Source organism: Cebus imitator, unplaced genomic scaffold (genome assembly GCF_001604975.1).
Source record: "Cebus imitator isolate Cc_AM_T3 unplaced genomic scaffold, Cebus_imitator-1.0 Scaffold33, whole genome shotgun sequence".
NCBI lineage: Eukaryota > Metazoa > Chordata > Mammalia > Primates > Cebidae > Cebus > Cebus imitator.
In genome coordinates, this window is record NW_016107348.1 from 3,754,789 (window position 1) to 3,774,880 (window position 20,092).

Genomic DNA, 20,092 nt, shown 5'->3' on the forward strand with positions numbered 1-20,092 from the left:
GCAAAAGAAAATGGAAAATCAGATTTTCTAGTACGCATGCCACATCATGTGAGGCATGAAAACTGCCTGTCTTGTGGATTCTGCCTTCTCAGTTAAAGCGAAAGTCTTCCGTGGTGTTTTGTGCACCAGGACAGGAAACAAACAACAATAGGGATTTCTCTCTGAAAAGCCACTTCAGAAAAATTCTGTTACCCTTCTACTCTAGATGAGTTGTAGAGTCTACCTGCAGTTTCACAGTCCACCCACTCTAGACCTCAATTTGTGGCAAAAAGAACAGAAGACTTTCTTCTGCTTGTATAGTTTGGGCAAACTAAATGTCCAAGAACAGACAATTAGAAAAAGTAATTATATTTATCCATAAAATAGAATGCTGTTTAGCCAGTATAGTAATGGACCATCTAAAAATGTGGGGAAAGGTTAAAATTAGAATGCTGAGTGAAAAATATGAAACTGTGTCTAATATGGCCATATTTATATAAGAAAATAATATGTATATTTGTGAATAGAAAAATATCAAACTAAGAAGAATCATCTCCAGAGATATCCTGAGTGAGTTTTCTTTTTTTATTGTATGTACTTTCTAAACTAAACTATATAGCTTTTGTAATTAAAAAAAAAAGTTAAATAAAATTAATGGGGCACAGTGGCACACATCTGTAGTCCCAGCTACTTGGGAGGATTACTTGAATTCAGGAGTTTGAGGCCAGCCTAGACAACATAGCAAGACCCTGTCTCAACAACAACAGCAAAAATTCATGGCTCCAAGGCATGAATCTAAACCCAAGGCAAATAATCTGAATCCCCAGTAATTGAAATTAAGACATTAAACTGGGTTTAAATATAAAAGCAACTAGAGCAAGCATGGAATTTGGTTCTGGGTCACTCTCCCCTGATGTGCCCAGTTGTTAGATGTGTTCTTGGGGCTCATGAAAGAAGAGAAGGTACAGTGCAACCTACTCAAGTGGATTGACTTGTTTCAACTCACTTCTGTGAGCACTGAGCTCCGAATACCCAGTGGGTAGGCAGAATAAGTATCCAGTCTCATTGTTTCCAGTCTCTCTAGTGACTTCTGGTAATTGATCATGGATAATGGCCTCTGGTGATGAAAATAGACCTAGGTACCCAGAGAGTAGGGTGGGAAAACAAGTGAAGGGACAGGCCAAGTATGATGGCTCACACCTGTCATTCGAGCACTATGGGAGTCCTAGGCAGGCAGATTGCTTGAGCCCAGGAGTTCAAAACCAGCCTGGGGAACGTGGCAAAACCCCATCTCTACAAAAAATACAAAAATTAGCTGGGTGTTGTGGCACACAGCTGTAGTCCTAGCTACTGAGGAGGCAGAGGCCAGAGGATCACTTGAGCCTGGGAAATTGAGGCTGCAGTGAGCGTGATTATGCCACTATACTCCAACCTAGGTGACAGACCAAGGCCTTGTCTCAAAAACTAAAATAAAATGGACAAAGTCCTCAAGGAGAATTACTGTCACCCTCACCCTATGTTTTGGGCACCTATGTAACACGTGGTAACAGCACTGGATGATTTCACCTCCATTTGTGCTTGGAGCCGCTGAGCATCTCAGCCCAAGGCTGCAAGCTTGCACCTGCAGAGTCAGGCAGGGATCTGAAATGCCTGAGGGACCTGGGGGCAGCCAGTCCTCTGAAGTGGGGCCTGCTGCTACTCTTGCCCATTTCCAGCTGTGGTACCATCTTGGCTCACTGCAACCTCTACCTCCTGGTTTCAAGCAATCTTCCTGCCTCAGCCTCCCTATTACAGGCTGGGACTACAGGTGCCCACCAATATGCCCAGCTCATTTTTGCATTTTTAGTAGAGACAGGATTTCACCATGTTGGCCAGGCTAGTCTCAAACTCTTGACCTCAAGTGTTTCACCCACCTCAGCTTCCCAAAGTGCTGGGATTACGGGCATGAGCCACCACACCCATCAGCCCTGACATTAGATTTTTCTGGCTCTTCAAATACTCTTTAAGGAAAAAATATATTATCAGAGTCAAACACATTTAGAGTTAGCCCCTTTTCAACCTAGATCTCGCTAAAGAGATCTGGTAGTTACAAAAGGACTTGAATTCAAGAACATTTTCTGAGTCATGGCCACTGCCCCCAAAATTTTGCCCCCAAAATTCTGCCATTAGTATCGTTCTTGTAAAATGAAAAATTTAAAAATTTTGAAAATTTAAAGTTAGCTGCACCTGTGGTTCCAGCTACTTTGATTCTTGTAGGTTAGCGCATTTTATAAGCAGCAGCAAACCGCCATCTCCTTTCTTGAAGGGACAGATAATGCATAACCCATTAGATCTCTAACCCTGAGTGAAATTGTCAGCTGAATAGCCTGTCTCCCAGCAAGGCCTGAGGGAAAGAGGTGACTGTAGGTGGAAGCACTATCCACTGAGGCCAACAAACTGTAAAGTTCATGGAGGAAAGAGAAGGAGCTTCCAGTTTCACATACTGACCTAGACCTGCCTAAGGGTACAGCCAACTCCCTAAAAAGAGGATGATACTAGAATAGGGCCAAACAGTATCTCTCAAGAATGTTGGAGGGGTCGGATGTGGTGGCTCACACTTGTAATCCCAACACTTTGGGAGGCTGAGGCAGAAGGAGCGCTTGACCCCAGGAGTTTGAGACCAGTCTAGGCAATATAGTGAGACTTCATCTCTACCGAAAAATTTAAAGTTAGCTGCAGCTGTGGTTCCAGCTACTTTGGAGGCTGAGGCGAGAGAATCACTTGAGCCCAGGAGGTGAAGGCTGCAGTGAGCCATGATTACACCACTGCACTTCAGCCTGGGAGACAGAATGCGACTTTGTCTCAAAAAAAAAAAAAAAAATGTTTGAGGATCTTAGGGTTTTGTCCTATTTATCCAGATCCAGCCCTTAGATGTCTTCTTTCCAGCCTCCCTAGCTGTCATTTATCAGTCTCTCTTCTGAGCCCCCATACGCTTAATTTTTGACTCAGTCATAACCTTCATTATATTTTGCTATTTTACTCATGTATACTATCTTCTTTATTCAATTAATAGAGAAATTTCAAAATATTATGTGTGGTACTAAGCGGCTTGTAAAGGCAGAGCTCATCATTGTCACTTCCCACATCACCACTCCTTTGCCCAGCCTTTGCTGAACACCTGGGCTGTTCCAGGTGCAGACTGAGGCCAGGAGGGAGCAGTGTTAGCATATGGGGGCATGTGCCATAATTAGGGAGTTCGCTCCCCTTACAGGCTTTATAATTGCCTTAACATACCTTTTCCCAACTGGCAGGCTCAGGCCTGCTGTCTTTTCTCTGAACTTGTTATAGGCATGATTGCCTGTGCAGTCTTCACATTTAGTAGCTTTCCTTTTAGTCTCAGAGTCAGTTGTTTTCTATCATATGTCTTTTTGTTCTTATTCCTTTTGACGAATACCATTTGATGTCTTTGTTTTCTAGATACATCAGATTTTTTGTGTGTGTTTTATTTTTGTTGTTTAAGGAATACAGTAGGTAAAGGTGAAAAGAATGTTAATAAGGCCAAACTTAAAGTAGGATTCTCTGGCCCCACAGACAAAAGTGTAGTGGCAGCCAGCTAGCACTCTGTGTTCTTGGCGGTGTAACCATGGGTACGGTGTAACCATTTAACCCAGACTTGCTGCACCGTTTTTCTTTGGATTTCACTCTTCATTGCCCATCATTCCCCTCCTGCATTTTGATTGAGGACAGATTGCCTAATACAATTTGCTTGTGAGTCAGTTTCTAGATTTTGAAATCAATATGATTTTAAGAAAAGTGCCCTTAACCTTAAGCATCAGATCCTTACAAGGTTACATGCCTCAAATTGCCAAGGGCATGCAGGTCACATGGGGATCTTGTTAAAATTCAGATTCTAACTGAGCAGGACTGTGTGGGGCTTGGGATACTTCATGTATAACAAAGTCCCCCAGATGCTGATGCTGCTGTTCTGCCTTTGAGAGGCAAAGTGATGACGAAGTTCCTTTCTAACTGTTAACCTTCTTCAGTATAAAACCAGCAAATACAGATGGGTTTAAGATTTCACGTGCTGTCACAAATATTCAGGGCTAAAATTCTTACTAAGATTGAATCTTCCTGTCTTGTAAGCTTAAGAAATGAATGTTTACATCCTCTTGAATGACTTCCTAATAATTGATCATGGATAATGGCCTCCAGCAATGAAAATGGACCTAGGTACCCTGAGAGTAGGGTGGGAAAACACAAGAAGGGACAGGCCAGACATGATGGCTCATACTTGTAATCCCAGCACTTGGAATCAAATGGCAAATGTTAAGTTCTCATTTAACCGTGTCCCTGACCACCACTCTTCCCCAAAATGGGCAAAAGATACATGGCCATATGGGCTCTAAAAAGAAAGATAATTAGATAACTAGTTTTTAAATACTTGTGATGAGGTGTAAATATAAAGACTCTGTTGATAACTAATAGTGTTTTGCTCATAGAAGTGAGGCATACATGGCTGAGTGGAGAAATCACCAGATTCAGGGGGTAAAAAGCCCAGTCATTATTTAGAGCAGGCTAAGAATTTCACAAATTGAGTGGATTTTTAATAATATTAGCAAGAGGGAGCCGTTTATATACCTGAGGATTTGTTGAATAATCTGAAAAAGACTAAATATGCAATTTTTTCCCATTTTTCCCCACATCTTCTAGAGAAATCAACTTTTCAGTAATTGGTCAGTATGTGGATTATCTTGTGAAAGAGCAGGGAGTGAAGAACATCTTTGGTAAGTCAACCCTGGTGATGTCTCTATATGTCTCCAGCTCGGTCTTTAGAAGGTATATCTCACCTGGTTACCAGCCAAGAGGTCACAGAGTCATGCTGTCATAAGTTATGATGGAGCCTGGCTAAGCTAACTAAAATTTGTGAATCTGTAGACCCACCACTGTTAGACCTACAAAGCACCTCAAGAGATTACCTCATTTGATGGTGTGCCAACACTTAAGGTATTATTTTTATCCCCATTTAGAGATGAAAATATATGACTCAGATATACTCTAAGTTGCTCCAGGCCATTCAGCCAAGAAGTGGTAGAATAACAACTAAACCCTCTTAAGTAACAACTAAACCACCTTCTCTCTATTTTTTTTTTTTTTTTTTGAGATGGAGTTTGCTCCTGTTGCCCAGGCTGGAGTGCAATGGCGCAATCTCGACTCACTGCAACCTCACCTCCCAAGTTCAAGCCATTCTCCTGCCTTGGCCTTCCTAGTAGCTGGGATTACAGGTGCCCACCACCATGCCTGGCTAATTTTTGTATTTTTAGTAGAGGGGGTTTCACCATGTTGGCCAGGCTGGTCTCAAACTTCTGACCTCATGATCTGCCTGCCTCGACCTCTTTTTTGAGATGGAGTCTTGCTCTGTCTCCCCCCAGGCTGGAATGCAGTGGCACAGTCTTGGCTCACTGCAACTTCCGCCTCTCAGGTTCAAGCAGTTCTCCTGTCTCAGCTTCCCAAGTAGCTAGACTATAGGCACACACCACCACACTCAGCTAATTTTTGTATTTTTAGTAGAGACGGGATTTCGCCATGTTGACCAGGCTGGTTTCAAACTCCTGACCTCAGGTAACCCACCCGCCTCAGCCTCCCAAAGTGCTGGGATTATAGGAGTGAGCAACCCCACCCAGCCTCTTCTCTCTCTTAAGAATTGACTTTATTCTCTCTTTACTTGGCTTTTCAAATTGTGAATGAAAGGAAGACTCTAAATGTAGCACACAAAGAAATCACAGGATTAGTACTTATCCCCATTTATTTCCTAGAAAGTGAAAGTTTAAAAAAATTGGATCTTGAGCATTTTTAACATACTTACCTGCGGTTGAGCCATCCCTTGTATGGTGTTCCGGGTTCGCAGACTCTTAGATGCATTTTTATTCTGAGGACACTACACCTTGACTCTGAGCTACTGCTCTACCGACGGAGCCCCTCCAGAGCTGGAAGTACCTGCAATAATAATCAGAGCAGATTAAAACTTGTGTGAAGAAGTGCCCTGGACCACGTCAAAACCGAAACCTGATTACAAAACCACTCAACGTCCCTCTACAGCACTAAGCCATAGTGGGGAAGGCAGATGCTGACTCCACAAAGGGCAGCAGGTCTCCCCTGGGTATGAGGAAAAAGCAGGAATATCCCTATGACTGGAGCATACTTGAAGTCAAAACCCCAAAGGAGTGGTTAAAAATACTTTCTGACTCCCCTCCCAAACCTCCCCTCTTCCAACCCAGTGCTGAGTGCTTAGAGATTCAGAGTGCCACCATATGCATGAGACCTCAGTAACGCATCCTACTGCCATAGGCATCTTTCTGTGACCCACTAAGAAATGATTGTAGTAGAAGGAAAAGAAGAAAGATGACTTTTGGAATCACACAGCTCTGGATTCAAACCTATTTACTGTTTCAGACCTTGTGTTTTCATCTACAAATGAGAAAAATAATTTCTACTTTGCTGGGTCGTTGTGAGAGTAAGTGAATACGTAAGAACACTTGGTGTAAGAAATATTAACATCCTTTGTGCTTATTTATGAAATATTTAAAAAGTGAGTTGTCCTAGAGCACTACCATCATGTCAAACTGTAAATGGAGATAGTCTGAGATCTGTAGCACACAAAAGCACCCACGTGTGTAACTCCCACTTATTTGACATGATGGTACTGGATGGTGTTGATTTTCCTGCCATTCAAGCCCAGATATAAAACTGGGTGGTGTGTCTGCAGATTGATGTAAAATGTCGGCAGTCATCTCTGTCTTCATTTAAAATATTTTCTGTCTTTCCCTGATATCAAGGTCAGATTTATAATTACGAGTCACAGTTAACCTTCCCACTGCTTTTGACAAGGTGAAGGTGGGAAAAAGATGGAGTTTGAAGTGAAAATGGAAATGTGGCATTTTCCCCTCCTGACCATCCTCAGTGCAGAAATTTCTGACCGTGTGCTTTTCAGACTCAGGGTGGGAGGAGCAGAGGTATGCCTTGGTCTCACTGACTTACTCTTCATTTGGAACAGTGAATGGCACAACAGGAGAAGGCCTGTCCCTGAGCGTCTCAGAGCGTCGCCAGGTTGCAGAGGAGTGGGTGACAAAAGGGAAGGACAAGTGAGTGGTTGCCCAGGATAAAAATGCTTTTTGGCAACAGCTGTATTCAGTGAGCCTCTTCCCCAGAGGATACAGCCTCCCTGCTTTCTGGTCAGAGCCTGGGCTCAAGGTCAGCTGGTGGGAAGATGAGCAGGGCCCCAGGAATCCTGGCTCCTTGGAGAAGAGCCCCCTCCCTTTCTGTGCAGGATAGCCAAACTGCTAGGCACACCTGCCTCCCAGAGGCTCCATTGAGAAACTGCCTCTTATCTGTCTCCAAGGCCAATCCCCTCACAGTTACCCATCCTTGGGCTGAAGGATAAGACGGGAGGGTGGTGACGGACTCTGCTGGTCACCTGGCCCTTCCACTGAGCAACTCACACCCCTTCCCTTCTTGGGATGAGCACCTGATGCTTGTATTGGCCCATTTCTCCTTATAGGTCTCTGTGTATCCAACTCAACGTGCTCTTTTATGGTGCTTCCTCTTGCGCTGTTTGAGGACTTTCTGTAGCTCCTAAACTTCCATGCAGTGATATATTTTGTAACACCCAATTCATACTATGGTTGAACAAACAGGATAGTATCAGTTCCATAAGCACTGCCAGTTAACTAAGTTTTATTGATTGTCTGTTACGTTGTTATATGTCATGTACCGTGCTAGGCACCGGCAATATAAAGTAGGAGCTCTGCCTTCAGGTTGCCGACCATCCGGTAAGGATATTAGATCATGAAAAGTAACACCCCAGCCCTTCTGATGAATGCATAAACAAGAAGGGAATAATCAATGTTGCCTTAGGTGGAGGTAAAAGACCAGAGGTAAGTGAGCAGAGGTTGTCAGTGTGAAGCCCATGATGTCCTTGGGAAGCCTTCATGGCTTCAGGGCACCTCCAGTACTCTGAAATTACGTGCCAAGTTTGAGTGCATATTCATGGAAGCATTTTCTGGTGAACCATCAGCTTTCAGTTAATTTTGTGGCATCTAGGGTCCAAAAAGATTAAGGACCATGGGCAGAGTGTGAAAACAGGAAGGCTAAGGGTACACATTAAGAACAGTACCAAAAATGAGGGACAGGGAAGTAGGCAGAGACAGAAAGCCCTCGGGGGTAGGAGGGTGGTTGGGAGTGGGTCTGGTCACTGCAGCCAGGGAGGAGAATGATTTCAGAGAGCGCCAGTGTAGCAGGGGCCATAGAGCCCCACTGTCTGTTTGAGGCCCAGCTCTGCTTTTTATTAGCTTTGGGGACTCAGGCACATCACCCAACTTCTATGTGCCTCACTCCTAAAGTAGAAATAATAATAGTACCTCACTGAGGAGGTTGTAGTGAGGATTAGAACAGTGCCTAGCAAGCATCATTCACGTAACACATTCACACTAACGTAAGAATTCATTGTAACTATTTGCAGTAGATGCAGTAGGTGCTGTGTTCATTATAACATTTGTTATAATAACTATTAGATGCCATGAAAGTCAGCATATGAAAGACTGAGAAAACCACTAGGTTTGACATATCACAGAAAGTCACTGATGACCTCTGAGAGTGGGGCCAGTCAGGTTATTGTAGAGGAGCCAGACTGCAGTGAGCTATAGCATGCAGTAGACATCTGCATGTGTGGGCAGTAAGTGCAGCTGATCCTCACAGAGAGATTTCTGGCAAAGGGAAGGAGAGGAGAGATGGAGTAGTAGATTAGGAAGGAATAGGCAAGTTTGAAAGGAGGACAGTTTCGTTAAGTGGAAAAATGTTGAGCATGTTTCTATGCTGAAAAACTGCCAGGGGAGACGAGATTAAAGATACATAAAAGACCAGTAAACCTTGGCAGGGTACAGTGGTTCACACCTGACATCCCAGCACTTTGGGAGGCCTAGGCAGGTAGATTGCTTGAGCCCAGGAGATCAGGACCAGCCTAGGCAACATATGAAGACCCCATTTCTACAAAAAAAAAAAAAAAAATTAGCCAGGCATAGTGGTATGCCCCTGTGGTCCCAGCCACTTGGGAAGCTGAGACAGGAGGATCACTTCAGCCTGGGGGGATAGAGGTTGCAGTCAGCCAAAATCACACCACTACACCCCAGCCTGGGTGACAGAGCAAGACCCTGTCTTAAAAAAAAGAAAAAAAAAAAAGTGGTGAATTGATAACTCTGATGAAAGTTCTTGGATGGGGGGTTGGCTAGGAGTTTGAAATACAGATGTTTCTCCACTGATGATAGGATTACATCCTGATGAATTGATCAGAAATTGATTCAACTCAAAATTTATATTGGGTTTTAAAGATATAACACCAGCTGGGCACAGTGGCTCACACCTATAATCCCAGCACTTTGGGAGGCTGAGGCAGGCAGATCACGAGTTCAACACCAAGCCTGGCCAGCATGGAGAAACCCTGCCTCAACTAAAATACAAAAATTAGCTGGGCATGGTGGCAAGCACCTGTAATCCCAGCTAATCAGGAGGCTGAGGCAGGAGAATTGCTTGAACCTGGAAGACAGAGGTTGCAGTGAGCCAAGATCACTCCACTGCACTCCAGCCTGGGCGACAGAACAAAACTCCGTCTCAAAAAANAAAAAAAAAAAAAAAAAAACAGCTGAGAAGCTAGGAGGAAAGCAAACGGTGATGTAGCCCCACACACAGGTGGAGAGGAGGAAGGGTAAGGGAGTCTGTGTTTGAAAGCTGCTTCATCTTTGGTCTCTGGGACTCAGACATCTGCCCAGAACAAGTAATTGGTAAGAATTTAGAGCTTGACAGGAATAGTCAAGATTTGGAGTAGCCACTCCAGGGAAATGAGTCATAACAGCCAGAAGGCTCGTTGGAGCCCTCTCCTGGATTGGGAGATTACTAGGAAATGTGTATTTTAAATTTCTAACAGTGGTAGCTGTATCTAGCAGCCCAGGAGAAAGGGGAAGAGCAAATGGATGATTGGCTTCACCTAAGGCAAAAGAAAGGGGTAGTGAAGGAAAGGGTCATGCAATAAAACTGCTGGTGAGAGTCCAACAGGTCAGTCAGCCCTCCTTTTTCCATTCAGAAGTCTTCTATTCTTTAAAAATACAAACCTGATCGTGTCACTTCCCAGCTAGGTCCTGTTTTACCTAAGACAGAGCTAGCAGGAACCCCTGGAGGACTCCGTGATTGGGCCTAAACAGGAATGTTGTGTCTCTGTCTCATGACGGTATGTGTTATTCAGTGTCCTTCAGAAGACTCACTGGGATGACTGCATTCATGGCTGAACATTATTAATTCCACTTTTAGAAGACCAGTCTCACTGTAGCCTCTCCCCAGATGGAACATGGAGTACCCCCAAAAATGACCATTGGGGTATGAGAGCAACTATCCTCTTTTGGCCAGATTCTGAGGAGATTTGCAAGATAGGACGTTGCTTTTTAAAGTGAATTCACTGCCCACAGGACTAGTTCCTGGTTGGACTCTTTGAGGAAACAATTTTTATCTCCAACCAAAAATATCTCAGTATCATACCCATCTTCATGCACATGACACCACCAAATACAGCATCTAAAACCATGCTTAACCAGATTAAGTACTCATGTATTGATTAATCAGTTATTGTTTTTCAAATTCTGCTTAACTGAACCTTAAATTCCATTCCCTAGACATTTTTTTAAATCCCTAATGATTCCTTATCTTTACTGTTTTCTATATTTTTTACAGCATCAAAGACTCTATTCTTTTTTTTTCTTTTTTGTTGTCCCATTTTTTTTCTTTAAGGCTCTATTCTTAAGGCTTAACAGTAATAACTGGTAATATTTATTAAGCATTTACTGTGAGCCACTGCACCCAGGATATAAGTTCTTAACAGTTATGTTGTACCACCTCCCAACTAGATTTCTTCCCTAGTGCTTGATTCACCGTTGGCATCTTGATTTTTTTTTTCAATTTACATTCTAAGTCAACAAATATTAGCCAGTACCAGCACTGTTATATAAATATATGCAATATCATTTATTTACAAAAATCATATGTAATACCTGACACCTGACACGTAAATTATTGACTCTAACATGATTAAACTAGATCCTTTATTTCCATTAGAATTTGTTTGTTTGTTTTCATTTATTTATTTATTTATTTTTTGAGATGTAGTTTTGCTCTTGTTGCCCTGGCTGGAGTACAGTGGCACGATCTCAGCAAACTGCAACCTCTGCCTCCCAGATTCAAGCAATTCTCCTGCCTCATCCTCCTGAGTAGCTGGGATTATAAGCACGTGCCACCATGCCCGGCTACTTTTTTTTATTTTTAGTAGAGATGGGGTTTCTCCATGTTGGTCACGCTGGTCTTGAACTCCTGAGCTCATGCAGTCTGCTCAAGTTGGCCTCTAAAAGTGCTGGGATTATAGGTATGAGCCACTGCATACCCAACCTAGAATTGATTTTTAAGTTTTGTGTCTTTTATCACAACTTAGAAGTTTTTTTTTTCTGTAAGCATGGATATAAAACTAATTTCTACAGACTCCAATTTACTTACCTTTAAGATAATGGGCTAAATTATCTCTGTGATCCTCTGTCTCTAACTTAATGAGAGATGAATCCCATGTCTGTACATGTTTAATGGTTTTCAGCATATACTTCTGCTGTTGGCAACATGAAACCTCCATGATACTGTATAAACGTACCACCTTCCCACTGGCTCTGAATGAAGTCATTGCAGGAATGGCTGTATTCCTACAGAAAGGAAGAAATGGAATACCATTTTAATCTTGCCTTTAATTACCTCCTTTGAGGTTGACTCTATTCTGCTGTGATATCAAAATCATCCTAGGCACGGTCAAATCACAACCAACCTCTCAGTAACATGACTAGACTTTGATATTAATGATCTATGTTAAAAAGATCACCATAAGCCTCTTTAGGTAGATTAATTTTAAATATGTTGCTATAGAACTTAATAAGTGAGACTAAGAAGGCATCAGTTAACTGCTAAAACCAGTGCAAACCAGGATAGTGCAGCCCTTCTGCATTCCTCTAAACTCTACGCGATGCAGCAGTGTTTTCTCTTTTGCAGGCTGGATCAGGTGGTAATTCACGTAGGAGCACTGAGCTTGAAGGAGTCACAAGAGCTGGTATGTATGCAGCTCCATCCGGGAGAGACCACTCAAGGGGCATCCATTTTTGTGCTGCAGTTAAAATCAATACAATATTTGCTATGTGGTGGATGCTGTGCCTGAAAAGATAAGGTGTAGGATCTCAGGGGCTCACTGCAGAAGCAGGCACTGAGCCACAAAGAAAGGGTTGTAGCTCCAGATGATGACTGTAGGATAGGACATGGAGGCACCTTCCTCCAAGAAGAGTAAGGATGGATGCAGCTGTAGCTGAGTTTGTAGGTAAGGAGCAGAACTTGAGCCAATTTCCGTTTTCTCTGGGAAGTAGAAGGCAGTGCCATCTGCAGGGCACTGAGGGGCAAATTGATAAAGGCTTGAAGAATGGCAAATGTGAATTCTGCATTGGAGAAAGGGAGAGGGAGCTAAAACACAAAAGGGATTGCTCAGTGATGCTGAAAACTAACTTAAGTTGTAAGTCATAAATTTGTCATACCATCCTTCATCACAGTTATGGAATTTTTTTCCTGGTACACAGAACATAGGAAGAAGAATACAGACAATTGGATTGCTCCAGGTTTAGGGATTAGCAGGTTAGGTGGCAGAAAAGCAAGTGGTGTGGTGATTCTGAGGCCTGGGTGAATTGGTTAAGAAAAGAAAGAATAAAGATATTTAAAGTTGTTCATCAGAAGACCCTGTGCCTGGACTACTACAAATTAACCATGTTTTCAGAACCTAGATATTTTAACTCCAAAGGTTATAATGACTTTTTCTGGCCCAGCTTCTTCTTAATGGGTTTGGTTTGTTTTGGCTATTATTTGGATTTAGAAATGGGATGTATAATATATATTTGCCAAAAAAATTGCAATTTAGTGCTTTAGGCAAGCTGCAAAGGAAGATCTATCATTAGCCTTAATAAATGTGGAATGAGAATTTAGAGACTTGATTTATTATTCTTACATTTGATTTGCTATTCTTACAAAAGGTTTTTCAACTAAGGCAGTATGGTATAAGGTATATTTTTCTTTTTTCTCTCTTTTCAATTGTTTCTTTTCCAATGCATAATATAAATTTTAAAATATTATCATGTAATGATATGAATGACAGTATCATCTATTGGGCTGAACACCAGAATGGTATAGAGGTAAACTTGGAATGAATAATTCTTTGGTATAGGGATAATCTCCTGGTATGGGGGTAGTCTTGTCAAAGAGACAATAACATTAGCATCTGCTTAGCCGTAACTCTTTATTGGATGATGCTCAAATGGACACTGCCATCGACTCTCTTAGGTGTTTCCTCTTTCCTTGATTTCAGCTAAGGTTACTTTTCTACTCTTTTTCTAAACAGAGTACGAAGCAAATGATTTAAATATATCACATTCTGATCCTGTGTTAATGAAATTAATCCCAGTGCCTTCACTGGAGTATATCCCAGTCTTCTCCTTTTAACTGTGCTAGTTTACTTCTGCGAAAGATAATCATGTCTATTAGATATAGATAGTATAAGTCAAAGTCTCAGAAGGAAGCCCTTGTCCCTTTTTAGATAGTGGGGCATATTTTGAAACAATCAACAAGCATCTGCTGGTTCCTTGCTATGTGCCCAGTACCATGATTGACCTGGACTCAAGGGTGAGCAAGATCTGAGCCCTGTCCTGAGGGACTTAGACTCTGGTTGGAGGACAGTCACCATACACAACTGCCTTACCACCGGGTAGGTTTAGGTACTTTATTTGAAATAGATAAAATGTGTTACAAGTGCCCAGCAAGGGTACTTTTTTCTGGAGGAATCTGAGAAAATATCAGAAACATGGTGTAAAGTATCTTCTGTGATGTGTATCAGCTTTTCATTTTCAGCCTGTCTCAACTGCATTCCCAATCTGTAATACAGATTGTAAAATACAACTGTCATGTCATTTACAGCAAAGATAGTATCATCAATGGACTGAACAGAAGAGAAATTACATCAGCAGATATCTCAATTAACAGTTACAACTCATCAAAATGAACCATTTATGTCTCCTGAGCAAGGTTTTTTGTACTGCCAAAATATGAAGAAGTATAAGATTAAGTGCATAGCTCACCTTCATCAAGGAGCTTTACTTTGCAACCTGGGATTTTCCTGGCAATGACGTTCATTAAATTTGGCTAATTTCCCCACTCTCCAGTGGTGCATCATTAGGCAAATTTGAAGAGCTTGTTACAGACCTTACTATCTAAGCTGTAGGTAACTATAATAAATCACTTGTTCCAATATGGTCGTTGTTTTTCCTTTAAAGGCCCAACATGCAGCAGAAATAGGAGCCGATGGCATTGCTGTCATTGCACCGTTCTTCCTCAAGCCATGGTCCAAAGGTAAGTGGATAGGTCTGAATGCATGGCACCTCACATGGTCCACTTCTTCTTGCCTCCATTCAAAATGGTTATATTTAATTTGTGAAAGTAAAGTACTGTAGATTGGAGGCTTGAAGTTGCAGTGCTACAGTGGTACTCTGAAATATTTGCTCTCCCTGGATCATAAAAGAGACTGCCTTAAAGTACTTCAGTTCTTTTGCCCAGTAATCTGATTGCGTTATCCACTGACCCCTGGTTGATTTGTAGATGCCTATGTTTGGGTCAAATGTCTGCTCCTGGACCAGTGAGTTACATAGGGTGTCAGTCACATGGCAAAGCATGGGACCATTTTACTTAGAAGAATATAAGTGATGGGCATTTTGAGACTACATATCCTGTTCAAGGTTGAGTAAATGAATTCTAAGAGATTTCACAGAAATATTCATTGTCTTCCGAAATACCGAAGTATTGCTTTCTCTTTCTCCACTGCTTTCTCTGTGGAAACTATTTATGGTATCTAATTATACTAAGTATTTTTAATCCTTTTTGATTAGCCAAAAAAGAAATATAAATTTTAGGAAATATAAATTTTAGAAGGATAAAAACAGACATTATTTGCCTACACGATGCAGTAAATCCATAATTAAATGTATAATGGCTCTAAATCATCAGGAAATATCACCTATTATTGTGGCATAGAAAATAGCTCATGTAGATAAGTAATTTAATATTTATAAATAGGGAGTTTAAAATGAACATTTTAAAAGTTTAAATTTTTTTTAATTATTTGTTTTTTAGAGATGGGGGTCTTGCTTTGTCACCCAGGCTGGAGTATAGTGGCATGATCATAGCTCTCTGCAGCCTTGAACTACTGGGCTCAAGCAACCCTCCTCCCTTGGCCTCCCAAGTAGCTGGGACTTACAGGCCTGTGCCACCATGCCCAGCTAATTTTTTTTTTAAATTTTTTTGTAGGGATGAGATGTTGGTATGATCTTTCACAGGAAGAGCTTGAATTCTTGGTCTCAGCTGATCCTCCTGCCTCAGCCTCCCAAAGTGCTGGGATTACAGGCATGAGCCACTGTGTCCAGCCCAACATTTAAAAACTTTTTCACATGGCTTTATAAATTTTTAAATGAATATTTTTCCTAAAAGGAAAAACAATGAATCTATGCATAATAATTTGTCAGAAATATTATCCTAGACTGAATACACATCATAACAGTATTCAGATGGTGTACATAAAATTCTCCCATTTCCTAGTGGCATCTAAAACATGAGGAGTGCCGCTAGACCTATCATCTGCAGTAGTGCTACAAGCGAAGCTCCCATGAGGTGATATAGGAAACCCCACTTCCTCAGCAAACCAGGGTGTCTGGATTTCTCCCCAAAGGGAAAAGTACCAAATTTTGCTGGAAATCTTGTGAAATGTGCCCCTACTCCTATAACTTATATCTTGAAGCAGATATTGTTTATCTTTTTGTTACAGAACTTTCTTAATTACAACCTTATTATTCTGATCTATTTTCTATAGTAGTCTCTGTTGTTTACTGTCCACACTTAGCCTTTTTGGAGTAAGAAGACAAGAGTCTTATGTGATGGACTTCTATTTTTATAAATGTATTTCATGATCATCTCTTAATATGTGGGAAGGTTTTCATCAATTTTTTTTTAATAGAGTTTAGTATGGTAGGAGAATAACCATCTTGTTTTGGGCTTTCTACAGAAAGGAAAATAAAACTTTGAAGGAAGTGAGTTGCAAAAACATTGCAATAGCAGGGATGGTAAGAGTGGTTGAGAATTTGAGGCTTCTGAGAAACGTGGTTGTTTCATCAGGTGATTCTTTTTTTTTTTTAACCAAGGAAAGCCACTGTTTTACACCTGTTCACACCATGACTGTTCCTGCTGTTCTTTCAGATGTCCTGATTAATTTCCTAAAGGAAGTGGCTGCTGCTGCCCCTGCTCTGCCATTTTATTACTATCACATTCCTGCCTTGACAGGAGTAAAGAGTAAGTACTGCTTCTTTTGATATTTCTTTCCTCCCAACTCTCACATCTTACCCTATTATGCTAAGAAACCACTCCATCCCACCCTAACCCACGCCGCAAAAGCCCACCACCATTAACTGGGCAGCTCCAATTGTTCCTAAATTTCACTCTAAAGACCCACGCCTTATCAATCATTCACACTGCCGTATAATGGAAGTTATTAGGTATGAAAGGAAATTTGATCTCTGGACACTTGTAGCATATGCCTTTTGTCTCTATCACATACACCCCTTCTTCTTATTGAGAAGACATGAGTCTGTATCCCTCACTAGGACAGGAGTGTGTCTGCTTTGAACCTGTTGTATTCTTAGTGCCTGTAGCACACACGAAAGTCCTCTGATCTCTTTTGACTTCTCTTCTAGCTTTTCTTTTATTATTACTGTATTTCTTCAGAGAGAAGAGTTTTACAATTAGATGAAGTCTTAGATTAATTTTAAAATCCTACTCTTTTTTAAATTCCATAAGAGGAAAAATAGAGGCTGTACTTTATAAACATTCTGAGGAAAACTGCTTTTCTATTCTCTACTCTCATACTTACCACTCAACTGTACTTTATAAACACTCTGAGGAAAAAAAATCCCCTGCTTTTCCTATTCTCTACTCTCATGCTTACCACTCAACGCAAAACATCTTACCTCTGGCCACCAAAATGTGTGTGGGCATTTCTCCCCCCAACAACCAGTTCTTCATCAGAGACTAACTGGGTGTCCTCTAATTGGATTCAGTTCTGACACTGTCTTCTGGAGTTGGCATTGGATCCCAGAGGTTAAGGGCTTAGTCCCACAGGACTGCCCCCACTTCAATGCCAGTCTCAAGTCCCAGGCTGTGGCCTGTACTTCTGACCAGCTATAAATCAGGGTTCCACTGACCTCCTCTTTGGGTTCAATTAATGTGCTGCAGTAGGTCACAGAACTCAGAGAAGCACTTTACTAACTATTGCCCATTTATTACAAAGGATACAGATAAACAACCAGAGGAAGAGATGCATAGGGTAAGATACGTGAGAAGGGGCGTGGAGATTTCGTGCCCTCTCCGAACAAGCCATCTGCCAGGCACCTTCATGTGTTCAGCAACCCAGAAGCCCTGTTCTTTTGGGGTTTGATGGAGGCTTCATTATGTAGGCATTATTGAGTACATCACTGGCCATCGTTGATCAACTCAATCTTTAGTTCCCCTCTCCTCCCCAGAGACCAAGGGTGTGACTGAAAGTTCCAACCCTCTAAGCACATGGTTGGTTTCCCTGGCTACCAGCCCTCATCTTGAGGCTATCTAGGAGATCCAGCCATCAGTCAACTTCATAGGGTACAGAAATATACATATCATTTTGTAGATTCCAAGGGATTTAAGAGCTCTGTGTCAGATGCTTCTATCACTCAGGAAATTACAAAGGTCTTGAGAGTGTCAGGAATCAGGGTTGAAGACCAAATGTTAGAATAAATATTCTCCTAGCATCCCTGTCTATAAGGGTTTTAGGTACTTTGTCTCAGGAACCAGGGACTAAGACCAAATAGATATTTACACTTCACAAGGAATGGAAAGTTTAGGATTATAATTGGACAAGTACATAGGAGCTGCTAGTCAGGCACAAGTGATTATGCCCAGTCTGCAGTCAGTTCTGGCTGACAGCAGCATGTGGCAGCTCACTGCAGATGTGTGACACTGTACGAGATGTTATTTCCTAGAGATGCAGATTAATGAGGCACTTATTGTTTTGAACAGTTCGTGCTGAGGAGTTGTTGGACGGGATTCAAGATAAGATCCCTACCTTCCAAGGGCTGAAATTCAGTGATACAGATCTCTTAGACTTCGGCCAATGTGTTGATCAGAATCGCCAGCAACAATTTGCTTTCCTTTTTGGAGTGGATGAGGTAAGTCACCCCCTAGCACGTTGCAGTAGGTCAGTTCCCTCCAAAACAATTTGTGTAGCTATTTATATAGTAGCATCTCTTCTCATTCTTTTTTTTACAAAAGCAAATATTCTTTGTTTCTGATTAGCAACTGTTGAGTGCTCTGGTGATGGGAGCAACTGGAGCAGTGGGCAGGTAAGCATGTCTCATTTTTCCCGGTGATTATGTCCCCCATCAAGGCATTCATCACCAAAGTAGCTGTATTTCTTGCATGTACGTCCCTTCGAATAGAAGTTTCCTTTCTTTTCCACATTCTTCCAGTGAAAGGGAATGAAATAGTGCTTAGCTGTTTGTAACAAATTCAGTCATTGGGCCGGGCATGGTGGCTCACACCTGTAATCCCAGAAATTTGGGAGGCCAGGGTGGGCGGATCACTTGAGGTCAGGAGTTCGAGACCAGCCTGGCCAACATGGTAAAACCCCATCTCTACTAAAAATAAAATTAGCCTGGTTTGGTGGCATGTGCCTGTAATGCCAGCTACTCGGGAGGCTAAGGCATGAGAATCGCTTGTACCTGGGAAGCAGAGGTTGCAGTGAGCCAAGATTATGCCACTGCACTCCAGCCTGGGTGACAGAGTGAGATACAATCTCAAAAAGAAAAAAAAAAGTGTGGGCACATGATTACGGTTAGACCTGACATGGACACTTGCCTAGGTATTGCTACCTAATGATGCCCCAATGCCTACTTAGCAAAAGACAGGCAATTCAATTAGCATGTCCACTGCACATGTTAACCTAATTCATTAGAATATGCTTGTAAGCAAATTGAATGAAATGTTTGCATTCACTGAAAGGTACCAAGGGAGCAAAATAACATTTATAGCATATTTTGTTGAGCCTGGCTTTGAGAAAGAGTGACTGAGTTGAATAATATAAATGGCTTGTTCACCAAGCCAAGATGGCCCATGACAGCCATCATAACTACAGGGGTATTTCTACTGAGGAAATTTGAATGCTGTATTTGCTGAACATGTGTATTAGTTCATTCTCACGTTGCTGTAAAGCAATACCTGAGTGGCTGGGCATGGTGGCTGACGCCTGTAATCCTAGCACTTTGGGAGGTCGAGGCAGGCACATCAGGAGTCCAGTCATTCAAGACCAGCCTGGCCAACATGGGAAACCTTGTCTCTACTAAAATTACAAAAATTAGCTGGGCGTGGTGGTGCATGCCTGTAGTCCCAGCTACTCAGGAGGCTGAGGCAGGAGAAACACTTGAACCTGGGAGGCGGAGGTTGCAGTGAGCCAAGATTGCACCACGGCATTCCAGCCTGGACAACAGAACGAGACTTTGTCTCAAAAGAAAAAGAAAAGAAAAAAGAAATACCTGAGTAATTTATAAGAAAAGAGGTTAATTGGCTTACAATTCGGCAGTGCAGGAAGCTTGGCAGCATGTGCTTGGCTTCTGAACGAAACTTTCAATCATGGAGGAAGGCTAAGCAGGTACATCTTACGTGGCCAGAGCAGGAGGAAGAGGAGGTCAGGTGCCACACACTTTTAAATAACGATATTTCATGAGAACTATCACGACAACAGCACAAAGGGAGATGAATTAAACCATGGGAAACTGCCCCCATGATCCAGTCAACTCCCACCAGGCCCCACCTCCAGCATTGGGGATTATATTTCAACATGAGACTTGGGCAGGGACACAGATCCAAATCATATCACCATTAAACCTTTATCCCCCTGGAAATT

General features: G+C 41.9%; 1 protein-coding gene across 6 annotated transcripts in view; it reads left to right on the forward strand.

Annotated features, from left to right (window-relative positions):
* NPL (N-acetylneuraminate pyruvate lyase) overlaps positions 1-20,092 on the forward strand; it is a 38,649-nt gene that overhangs the window by 8,407 nt on the left and 10,150 nt on the right. For 5 of the 6 annotated variants that reach the window (XM_037737062.1, XM_037737063.1, XM_037737064.1 and 2 more), the window contains 7 exons: positions 4,669-4,742; positions 7,010-7,097; positions 12,079-12,136; positions 14,391-14,466; positions 16,360-16,452; positions 18,211-18,359; positions 18,487-18,533. In XM_037737062.1, coding sequence (XP_037592990.1) covers positions 4,669-4,742; positions 7,010-7,097; positions 12,079-12,136; positions 14,391-14,466; positions 16,360-16,452; positions 18,211-18,359; positions 18,487-18,533 — 585 coding nt within the window. Of the gene's footprint in view, positions 1-4,668; positions 4,743-7,009; positions 7,098-7,137; positions 7,391-12,076; positions 12,137-14,390; positions 14,467-16,359; positions 16,453-18,210; positions 18,360-18,486; positions 18,534-20,092 lie in introns of those variants that run through there. The other variant, XM_017524497.2, reaches the window with a different exon arrangement.